The 12,203-nt window shown below is 40.4% G+C and overlaps 1 protein-coding gene across 6 annotated transcripts in view; it reads left to right on the top strand.

The window, feature by feature from the left end:
- Window positions 1-12,203, top strand: part of MARK1 (microtubule affinity regulating kinase 1) — a 139,573-nt gene that overhangs the window by 122,968 nt on the left and 4,402 nt on the right. For 3 of the 6 annotated variants that reach the window (XM_027564473.1, XM_027564477.1, XM_027564478.1), the window contains 4 exons: window positions 91-191; window positions 1,646-1,810; window positions 4,266-4,520; window positions 10,615-10,659. In XM_027564473.1, coding sequence (XP_027420274.1) covers window positions 91-191; window positions 1,646-1,810; window positions 4,266-4,520; window positions 10,615-10,659 — 566 coding nt within the window. The remainder of the gene's footprint in view (window positions 1-90; window positions 192-1,645; window positions 1,811-4,265; window positions 4,521-10,614; window positions 10,660-12,203) is intronic. The other 3 variants (XM_027564474.1, XM_027564475.1, XM_027564476.1) reach the window with 3 other exon arrangements.

Genomic DNA, 12,203 nt, shown 5'->3' on the forward strand with positions numbered 1-12,203 from the left:
GTTACTTGCCGTTTGAATTCATTTCTTTGACTTTCCACAGCTGCAGCTAGAATTTTTTAATGTGTGTCTTTTTTTTTCCCCTCCTTAAAGAACAATGTGTATCCTGGAGGTAGCATGGCAAGAAGGAATACGTACGTCTGTGAAAGAACCACAGATCGATACACAGCGTTGCAAAATGGGAAAGACAGCAGGTAACTGTCACCATGCAGGTAGGACTGCCGTTGTCATCGCTTTGCGTTAGTAGTGCTCTTGGTACAACTCCTGTAGCTGAACACGTGAAGAGGAGAGGAAACAATCGCTAGTTAGATGGCAGCCAGCCGTGCTTCCTAAGGCACCTCCTCATGTTTAGCAGAATGGAGCAGTGGAAGAATATTTAGGGAAAATAGGAGGTAACTCTCTTAATCTACGATTTTCTAAGTGAAATCCAATAGTAAATAGTTCCCTATAGCAAAACCTATCACAGTGTCCTAATCTTATCTTCATTACTTGAATCTTGTTCTTTTATAAAAAGTATTTATTTTTATTTACTTATTTGACTATACCGGGTCCTAGTTGTGGCATATGGGATCTTAGTTCCCTGACCAAGGATCGAACCTGAGATCCCAGCATTGGGAGCTTGGAATTTTAGCCACTGGATCACCAGGGAAGTCCTGACTCTTACTGTATTATACCTCTTCTGCTTCCTTCTTACCTTCTCCTTTCCCACCCACCCTGTACAAATACAGGAATTATATACGAATTATATATGAATCATTATATATGAATACAGAAGACTGTGTTTCCCTTCCTCTAAAGAAATGTGGCCATCTCAACTGATCATTGAGACCCCACTGTTCTCAGATCTCAGAGTGTTTTATTTCAAATAATGATAAATCATGTTTTATTATTTAAAAAATTTGACTTCTTTTCATCATGAGTTGTAAGGACTGCTCATCAGTAGATCACAAAATGACAGAGTTTATTGTAATAAATTCTGTTTAGTTCCATCCCTAGTCATTTTAGTAGACTTGACAGACCATTCTTACACTTGTTTCCTCTCAGTTAATAGGCACTTAAAGTAAACGTTACTATGAGGCATACAAAGGTAAATGAATCTTCCTTGGACATAAGAGCCTTTAGGCTAGAGAGGTTGTCAGGAATTGATTTCTATTTTACTCTTTTCCCTTTACTAAATCTTAATCTGCAGCTCCTTTAATCTGTAGCAGTTTAACCTAAAACTGAGCTAAAAGCATTTTGATGATGTTTCAAGAGAGGGGATTTTTGCTACAGTTATGAATTCTTATTGAATAGTGGGCAGTGAGCCACATCAACACATCACTCCAAACTGTGCTTTTTTTTTTTTTGGGAAAGTGTGAGGTGTCTCTGGTCATAATTATTTTACCCATAAAAATAATGTTATAGATATCAGATTCACATATAGAGAACAAGAGTGTGTGAAATCTTTTCCATGGAAGGTGGTGATAAATTCACCCTGTACACTTTTAAAAATATTGTTGTTAGTCAGTAATAATACCATTGTTGTTGATTTAAGTGTTTGTCGTGAAAGATATTAGACTTTTAAAAATCTAATTCTTAAATTTTAGTAAACTACAGCTTTTCTTCTTTTTATATCTCCATGGTCTTCTCAACCGGCTTACGTTGAAAGCCTTACAGAGATGTCCGCGAGCACCATGTCCTCTGCAGGCTCCGCCGTGGCCTCCGCTGTGCCCTCAGCACGACCCCGCCACCAGAAGTCCATGTCCGCTTCCGGCCATCCTATTAAAGTCACACTGCCAACCATTAAAGACAGCTCTGAAGCTTACAGGCCCGGGTAACATCCTGGTTGCATTTCGTTTGTCATTAAGAGTTTTTAAAAAATATAGCACCATATAAAAATACCTGATAGCCATCACATTTTAAGAGCTTTTTTGAAAAGACTCAGTGTATAGGGCAGAGGTAAAGTTAATTGTAACATAAACTTGCTACATCCTCCAGCTGTTATCAGAAATTTTGCTTATAATTTAAGTCATTTTCTAGAGGAATTTTCTTCAAGGATTTTGTTTTAAACCCATCCATGAAATAAAGGGTTGTTCCTAATTTATCATTTAAATAAATTGAATTTTTATGGTTTAAAAACAAACAGAAACATTCCAACCCACAAGACTGGGGGTTGAGACCTGATTAATCTTCTTGGCTCCAGCCAGTCACTGGTACTTAAGAAGAACTTTTAATTTTCCTATCAGTGAAACAAATAATCTCGAAGATCCCTTTCAGTTATAAAGCTAAATTATTTTCTGGTATTTCTGCATGTTAAGAATTCTCAAATTCAAAAACATGTTTGATAGCTTTGTTAATCATATTGTTGGTATCTGGTAGCATTTACTGTCACAAAGGAGTGAATTGTAAATAGGAAATAAGCCTTCAATTCAAAGCCTTTTGATAAACAATAAAATTTGTGTTCCACATTGCTGACTGGTTTAAGAGAACAGTGGAGGGACAAAAAATTGCATGCAATGCCCCTTGTTTGGTATTCCTGATACTGAATTCCAATATCAGGAATATATATATATATGATATATGTCTTTATATCCCTGTTTCAGTAATTTTTTTTTTCTTAATACATATATTTTATTGAAGTATAGTTGACTTAAAATGTTTCAGGTGCACAGCAAGGTGATTCAGTTATACATCAGTTCAGTTCAGTTCATTTCAGTCGCTCAGTCATGTCTGACTCTTTGCGACCCCATGAATCAAAGCACGCCAGGCCTCCCTGTCCATCACCAACTCCCGGAGTTCACTCAAACTCATGTGCATCAAGTCGGTGATGCCATCCAGCCATCTCATCCTCTGTCGTCCCCTTCTCCTCCTGCCCTCAATCCCTCCCAGCATCAGAGTCTTTTCCAATGAGTCAGCTCTTCGCATGAGGTGGCCAAAGTACTGGAGTTTCAGCTTTAGCATCATTCCTTCCAAAGAACACCCAGGACTGATCTCCTTTAGGATAGACTGGTTGGATAGTCCAAGGGACTCTCAGGAGTCTTCTCCAACACCACAGTTCAAAAGCATCAATTCTTCGGCACTCAGCTTTCTTCACAGTCCAACTCTCACATCCATACATGACCACTGGAAAAACCATAGCCTTGACTAGACGGACCTTTGTTGGCAAAGTAATGTCTCTGCTTTTCAATATGCTATCTAGATTGGTCATAACTTTCCAAGGAGTAACCGTCTTTTAATTTCATGGCTGCAATCACCATCTGCAGTGATTTTTAGAGCCCCAAAAAATAAAGTCTGACACTGTTTCCACTGTTTCCCCATGTTTCCCCATCTATTTCCCATGAAGTGATGGGACCAGATGCCATGATCTTCGTTTTCTGAATGGTGAGCTGTAAGCCAACTTTTTCACTCTCCTCTTTCACTTTCAAGAGGCTTTTTAATTCGTCTTCACTTTCTGCCATAAGGGTGGTGCCATCTGCATATCTGAGGTTATTGATATTTCTCCCAACAATCTTGATTCCAGCTTGTGCTTCTTCCAGCCCAGCGTTTCTCATGATGTACTCTGCATAGAAGTTAAATAAGCAGGGTGACAATATACAGCCTTGACATACTCCTTTTCCTGTTTGAAACCAGTCTGTTGTTCCATGTCCAGTTCTAACTGTTGCTTCCTTACTGCCTATAGGTTTCTCAAGAGGCAGGTCAGGTGGTCTGGTATTCCCATCTCTTTCAGAATTTTCCATGGTTTAGTGTGATCCATATACACATATTAATTTTGAAATTATTTTCCATTATAGGTTATTACAAGATACTATAGTTTCTTCTGCTATTCAATAAATGTTTGTTGCTTGTTGTGTTATCTATTTTTTAAACTAGAAATCTAGCATTCTATTCATACCAAGTCAAACAAATTGAATCAAAATATCATAAATTTTTTAGTTAGGCAAAAATTCAATAGGTTTTTTTAAATATACGTATCATACATATTATTTTTATATAGGTATGCAAAAGCTTTTCTACTATGCTTGATGAAGGCTTGAGAAAGAACATCAAAAAAAAGATGGAGAAATTGCTTCAGTACTTTCTTAATCTTCAGTAACGAAATTTTTATAAAAGGCATTTAGTCTGAAATGATAGTGTCTCAGTAATTACAGTGAACACATGCATCACATCTGTCACCAGAACGACTAGAACAGGGCCGATTAAAAGTAGCCATGGCAACTTTCTAACAGTTTTTAGCATCAGCAAAACTGTTCTCCGTGGTTACCCTGTGTAACGCATCTTCTGTGTCTCAGCAGCACAACCCAGCGCGTGCCCGCTGCGTCGCCATCTGCTCACAGTATTAGCGCCTCGACGCCCGACCGCACCCGCTTCCCCCGCGGCAGCTCCAGCCGCAGCACCTTCCACGGGGAGCAGCTGCGCGAGCGCCGCAGCGCCGCCTACAACGGGCCGCCCGCCTCCCCGTCTCACGAGCCGGGGGCCTTCGCGCACGCCAGGAGGGGCACGTCCACTGGTATAATAAGCAAAATAACGTCCAAATTCGTCCGCAGGTCAGTACCAACGCACAGTTTTGTTTCCTTTAGGGAGTAACGGATGTTTGCTTTTTTTTTTTTTCTTTCACCTCTACAGTGATTTTTTTCCAAAATGGGTTTATAACATTTCATTAAGACATGCTCTTTTTACAGAAACTTGAAGAAAAAGATCATGGAGGACATAGTCTTTTTCCTTAAGGAAAAAAAAAAAAAAAGAACAAAATGAGAATTTAAAAATTCTGTAAAATAGAGCAGGAGGAACATAACTTGACATAAAAAAATGTGTGTTCTAACAAAAAATGTTCCCTAGTTAAAAGCCTCTGTTTAGAAAAAGGAATTAAATGTGACTACATTTGTCCTTCAAATGGTACTTAAGAATACTTTTAAATCACTCACTAATGACACACATACACATGTAGTCCCCCTTTTATTCTGACTTATAGAAAGCCTATAATGTGCTGGAGTCATAGATATTACTTATGTAATTTAACATCGTAAAATCTTAACATCAGCACAGTAAACACAAAAGGAATACAAGTGTAGTAATCTAATTCAGTAATATTGTGAAATTGTACTCCTTTCTAAAAAGTAACGTAAGTATATAATACCCGGTGATTCTACGAGCGCCACACGTAGTCAGGTTGATGTAAGTTAGTCCACCATCAGGTCCTGCTAAAGGCCCACGAAAGTCCCGTATGTACAAAGCTCTGTGCTCAGTGCTGAGCAAGTTTCAAAAATGAAGAGACAGCATCTGTGCCCTCAAGATTCAGCCCCAAAAGGAGCAGACTGTCTGCCACCGGCCACAGTACAGAATGAGCCGTGAATGGAAAGAGACGTGTGGGCGAGGTCCTGAGGGCTCCCACTAGGGAAGAAGTTAAATCTCCATACTGGGTAGTTATTTGAGCAAATAAGAAGTTATGGGTAAGAAACTATTATACTTATTATAAAAAATATTACTTAAATACTTAATTTTCAATGTTTTTAGTGTTCCTAGGGTTTCAGAGAGCGGGTGTAGAAAAGAGAAGCAGTGTCTATAGTCTCTTCCCTTTTTGTGGAACTGTATATAGACTCTATTCATGGATTGGTTTGCCCAAGATCACGCAGCTGCATTTGTAACTTTAAATACCCTTATGCAAAGTCAGTTTCTAACCATATCAGACAGTGATTTTGTACCATTTGGGCGGTTACGACACCACAGTGATAAAGACCTGAAAGCTCCCCAGCAGTCACCACGACCGTGGAAAGTGCTGGGTGACCCTCTGTGGGGCACCAGTTAGATTATCAGTAGTTGGCATTTGACTGGCAATTTAAATCCATTTCTAAAAACAGTACTTGTTCTTATGGTTAAGCCAGAATTGATTTTAAAGTGAAGGAAAATAGATTTTGAGTTTAATGCTTGATTACTAATTATACATTAAGTATCATGCAAAATATTTCTATTTGCAATAAAATTTAGATCAGAGAGAGAAACATACTAAGGAACACTGGACAAGAAGTCAGGACCAGCTGTCAGAGCCGGAACATGCCTTAGAGATCATCATTGGGAGGTTAGGATGGAGATTGTCATGTAGGCGTTCAGCAAAGGTGGACACCTCCCATGGGCCAGGCTCTCATCCAGGTGCTGTTGCTACAGCCCCTCCTTTCCTGGCAGTTCCTGATTGTCTTGTGACCCCCCCATACTGCTGAAACCTTTTCCTCCCTTGGCCTTCTGCCTTCTTGGGCCCCCTGTCCCTTCTGAGGCTCTTTGCTGGTTCTTCTAGGTCCCCCTGCCCTTCACCCATTGTCTTACCTGGTTCTCCTTACTCTTGGTGATCTCATTCAGGCCCATGCCATTAAATTCCATCATATGTTAACAGTCTCAGTTTATATTTTTAAGCCAGACCGCTCTTCTGAAGGACAATCTTGTATCCAGTTGTCTACTCGGCCTTTCCACCTGGTTGTGAAATAGACTCTCCAACAGAACCTGTCCAGGATTCAGCCCTTGCTTCTCTTCCTCAAACCTGTGCCTCCCTCAGCCTGTGCCGTTTTAGGTCATGGCGACACTGTCCTTCCGGTTGCTGCGGACCCTGAGCCTGGATTATCCTTGCCTCCTCCTCCTCTCTTCATCCCACACGTCATTCCGTGAGCAGTTGTTTTGGCGCTGCCTTCACAGCATTTCCAGGATTTAGCAGCGTCCAGCCCTCCCAGCACTGCCTCCACGGTCTCAGTCACTGTATGTCTTCCACCTCCTCACAGGTGCCCTAGCTTCTGCCCTTGTCCTATTCTGTCCTCAGCAATGTAAGTCCTTCATGTAAAATCCTCAGCTTGCTTTTTGTCTCATTCAGAATACAATTTAGAGCCCTCCCAGTGGCCTCCGTAGTCTGGCCACCCTTTCCTGCTCTGACTCCATCTTCTCCACTCCTCCCCTTTCCCCGCCAGCCTTTCAGGGCCCCCAACTGTCCTTGAGCGCACCAGGCATACCCGTTCAGGATTTCGTACTCCCCTGACACCTGCGTGGCTGGCTTCTACACCTCATTCAGGTCTTTACTGGGCTGTCACTCCCTCTTCCTGCTTTATTTTTCTCCACAGCACTTGATACTATGTGAAATAGTGGATTTCCTTGACTTAATTGTTTGTCATGTGTCTCTCCCAAGAAGACACTCTTTGTGAGAACAGGGGCTTGTGGTTGGTTTGCTCTGTTCTACGCTGAATCTCCTGCCGAAGAGTGAATGCTTCCTCTGACGTGTGGTGTAGCATTCAGTAGATGTTTATCGCATGAGTAGATGAATAATGTGGAAGACAGTTTAAAAAGTAAAGAAAGTTATTAAACATTCTGATAAGTGCTCTGAAGGAAACAGGTCCTGAAAGAGAGGACAAGGTTGAGGGAATAAGAGTGCTCAGAGCCAGCCTGCGGGGGGTGCTAGTGTGAAAGTTTCTCAGGTTCCACCATGCCCTTATCCCCGTTTGAACAATGTCATTTAGTAGAGGCTTTGAGGGGGCAGAGAGAAAGAAGCGAGGGAGGAGGTTGTTTGCTGCTGTTTGTCAGAAATTAGAGGGTGTTGTGTTTTTTTCTGCTATGCTGGGTCCTTTGTGCAGGCTTTCTCTAGTTGGGGCTAGCGGGGAAGACTCTTCTTTGCGGTGTGCGGGCTTCTCCCTGCAGTGGCTTCTCTTGTTGCAGAGCACAGGCTCTAGGGCACCTGGGCTTCAGTAGTTACAGCAAGTGGGCTCAATAGCTGTGGCTCGTGGGCTGTAGAGTTGGGGCTTGTTAGTTGTGGTGCAACAGCTTAGTTGCTCCAAAGCATGTGAAATTTCAGGCCGGGGACTGAGCCCATGTCCCTTGCATTGGCAAGTGGATTCTTATCCACTTACCACCAGGGAAGTCCAATAGGGTTTTTTAATGTCTTGACTTTTAACATATTTTAATTAATTCTGGATTTCGTTAGAGAAGAGAAAAAATGCTCAGTTCTGCTCTGAGGTCACTTGTCACCCTATGAACAGTTTTGGCTTTACAAATATATTTGTGTTCACAACAGTGCCATAAGGGTAGCATTTTGTGGCTCAAGGTGGGGCCATCTAATTCTGCTTCAGATGACTTAATGCAGGAAGACAGGCAAGAATGAATTTCCATCCCAGGGATGAACCCACTGAGCTCTTTAGCAACAGACAGACTGGACATGCAGCTGATCTTTATGCATTTGCAGCCTGTTGAGCTTTGGGTGTTGGAGGCTTGGCGATAAACTAGGTAACTTTTTCAGTGGCTTATTTAATATTCTCAACTCAACTGTCAAGTTATCATCCTTCCCGCTTGTCTTCTTAAGCTTGTCCTGGGCTCAAGCCCGGCCTTTCTCTGTGTTCCCTTTGGCTTCCTCACCTCACTCTACCTAAAGCTGGAAGAAATGGAGCGACACGCTGACACCTCCGTGGGATCCACACCACACCCCATGTGCTGGGGGCAGGGCTGGCACATGCCCAACTCACAAGCCAAGACACCTCACAGGTTCAGGAACCAACTCAGTCGATGTGCTACTAAAGCCTTTAAAAGATGGGGGATAAAAATAGGATGTTACAGGGGAAAAGTAAAGGAATTTGGATTATTAAGCTTTAAGAAAAGAAGGATACAGAATAGTTCAGAGTTAATCATTCATGTATTTTAAAACCATTATCACAAAGAAGAAGCCAGCTGGTAGTTCTCCTTGGCCAGTAAGAAGCTGGACGCCAGAATGACCACATGAAAGAGTTGTTTTCTGGGCTTAAGAAAGAACTTTCTAAGTAAAGTGATTTACACTAGACTAATCCATCAGGGGAGGACATAGACGTTCTATTTCCAAGTGTCTAGAATGATTTGTTTTGAAGGAGTTCTGTATACCTATTGTATAGACTGGAGATTATATCAAACCTCATAGTTCTTATATAGGGAATAACCTGATTAGTTCAGCTGATTATATATAAGGTATGTGGCTTTTTTAAACTTCTAAATATTGGAGAACCGTGCCACACACACCGCATGTGCTGTTACAGCCAGCTGCACTTCTCTATCCCCAGGTGCCTCCCTCCATGGCTGCTTGGAGCTGACTTATGCACTATTTGAAACCATTGCCAACTAGCAGAAGTTCTTCCAGTCGATGTCTTTGTGGCGTCCAGGCAGGCACGAACAGGATATGGGAAATGATGTGACGAGTCAATTGCAAATAGTTAGCTGCAAGGGAAGTAGGGCCTAAGGTGTGTTTCATTCCTAATGCTTACAGTTGGGCAGCAGTCTGCCAGCCGTAGAAAAGTCCAGTGCAACATAGATCCCTTCCTGTTAAAGGAATTTTATCTTAGCAGCAGGAATCAGCAGCATTATTATCTTTCTTGCCCAGTTGAAAGACTGTCCCTCAGTATCTATCAGTATATCTACATGTAACTCAAACTGCACACTTCATTTGGGCCTCCTCAAAAATGTGTTGTATTTCAGTGTGCTGTAGTAAAAATAGGTTTGTGTAAATAGCTTTGAACTTTTGTTATACTTCCCAAGGAAGATGCCAGTTATTAAAAATAGAAATTTAAGAAAACCTGTTTGAATGTGAGAGTACATCTTATTATCCTTTTTAATTCAGATAGGAAAATGGTTTTTACCTAATACATCTGTCACGAAATTCCTATAGTTAAAGACCCTGAGAAGTATATAAGGCATTCATATTTTAACCAGTTGAAGTTTTAGAGCTTGTTGTACTGATACACGACATTGTTACTAATTTGAGGGATGAGGAAAGTGGTACTGATTTTATTCCTGTTGCATTCATTTTACATAAATAATGTTTCTGGAATGGTTAAAACATTAAGAAAATGTTAACTTAAGGGTTCAAGTTGTTGATTTTTCCCAGCTATTTACTGTTTTGCTATCACAAGTCATCTCAGTATATTTCAGCTGGTTTATAACTTGATACTCCTGTGTAGATAATTACCTTTGAATATGACAAATTACATTCAACAAAAGAACAGTTAGTGGAGTTTTTCTGGTTTTATTTCACAGGTGGATATCCAGGTAAGATCAGTGTTTCTTTTAAGATTGAATTCATGTTTTTAGACTCATCTGCTTGGATAGGCTGTTTGGTGTGCTGTAATATTTTATCATGTGCATGAATCATTAGCATAACTTCTGAAATAAGTTACTTGCATATTTAAAAACTAGTATTTATTTTCAGAAATACTTATATGCTGAGCTTTATTTCTCACTACAAGGTTAATTTATATTTTTCTGAATTGAGCGACTACTCCAGTTATGGGTAATAACCATTATGAAGTTAAATCTTGCTGCTGATAATTATTAAATAGTTTTAACTTTAGATTGAACTAAAAGTGAAAAGATAAATTATGACTTTAAAGTCACAGCTGGAAATTGGAAGATTACGTAAAAATCCTAAACCATCACTTAGCATGTCCTCTCTGACAATACCCAGTAGACGCTCAATAAATGATAGTTAAGTGTGGTTATGATGAAAAACATAAGTGATATTAGACTGACTAGTAATAGAGATCTTTTCATGCTAGAAATTTGCTCAACAAGTTAATTTTAAAATCATTTTAGATACAGGTTTTCTTGGTAATTTTTTTCACTTTTATCATTAAATCTCAACCTTCACTTTGTTTTGAGGGATCCAAGTGAAGGCGAAGCCAGTGGCAGAGCCGACACCTCAAGGTGAGGAGCCACTATTAATACTTCGCTGCTAGGTCCCTGTGTGTGAAGACGTTCTTTTGAAATACTTAACAGCACTTAATAAACATGGAGAGAACTAATAACTAGATAGAATGTGCATTTATAGTTTTTATATTGGTATGGGTTTTCCTAATGTTGCCTAGTATTTATTATTAACTTTGTTTGTGTTTCCTAAACATTATTTTGAACTGTATGCCTTATAGCCTTTCTGTCCTATTAAAAAACATGTCTTAAACATGCAGAAGAATTAATAGATTAAAATGTACCGATCCTTTTCTCACAAAAATGATGTAAATAAAATTAATCAAATAACCCAGAACATTGAGGTAACCAAATACATAGGAAGCTGTGATACTAGAAATATATTTTAGGGGACTATTCATTGGTGGACCACATTTCAAAACCCTCACCCTGCCATATTTTATGGCTTTTTTGACACTTGATACTGCTTGTGTATTCATTTTGGTGATGGATCACAAACTTGCACACAGTCAGAATAGGGTGGAGGGCTGGATGAAACGGGTGGCTGGGCCCTACCCCCAGGGCTTGTGATTGGCAGGGAGGGGCACTGGCGCCACTGGTGTGGACCACGGTAGTGACATGTTAGTGCTTGTGTTGTATTTATAAATGGGAAGTTTAAGAAACGAAGACGTGTGATTATTTTGAATGTACACCAGCATGAAGGGGTAAACGCATAAACCTTAGAACCTTGACAAGCAGTTCCTCAGTAGGACAGAGGCCTGGCTTCATTCAGGGATTATATTTGACCAGCTACAAGTCTCAATTTAATTTCTTCTTTTAAAATTACTAGAAAAACAAGGCACCATGAGCTTTGGAAACCCTGATGGTTCAGTAGTTAATACTGTACTTCCAGTGCACATCTCGCAGGCTCAATCCCTGGTTGGGGAACTAAGATCCCACGTGCCATGCAGCCAAAATCAGAAACCACCATCAGCTTTGGAAAAGCTTTATTGAGCATCCCTATGTAGTCTTTTTTACAAACTGTGCTGTGTATGTGTTTAGTCATAATAGTTGAATGTTTCTTTTTTGGGATTAGGTACCCAAGTCACCTTAATAAGGAGCCAGAGGGAGGCAGAACAATTTTCAGCCTCCTTTTGCCTATTAAATAAATACAGACTTGTGGTTAGCCCTGCCCTCGCTGAGTCACTTAGTCTTGAGCCCCCTTCTTGCAACTCATCCTGTCTCTCTACTCGATTTTCCTCTTGAGACATTTAATAGCATGTAAGGTCACAAGTGGCTACTGATGCTGCATTTAAATCTGCATGCATTTATCTTTTTAATGTGGCTACATGTCTCTCTATCTCTATCTCTCTCTCTTTTTTTTTTTTTTTGCTTTTGAACAAACTTATCAGATACCTACTAACTGTAAGGTACCAGCTGGTCATTTAATCCTCATGACAACCCAGTGAAAGGTAGACATTTTACAGTTGAAGAAGCAGTAAGGAGCACTGGTGGGACCCAACCTGTTACAGTGAGGTTCTGTCCTATTCATGGTGGTGAATAGT

Source organism: Bos indicus x Bos taurus, chromosome 16, assembly GCF_003369695.1.
Source record: "Bos indicus x Bos taurus breed Angus x Brahman F1 hybrid chromosome 16, Bos_hybrid_MaternalHap_v2.0, whole genome shotgun sequence".
In the NCBI taxonomy this organism is placed as follows: domain Eukaryota; kingdom Metazoa; phylum Chordata; class Mammalia; order Artiodactyla; family Bovidae; genus Bos; species Bos indicus x Bos taurus.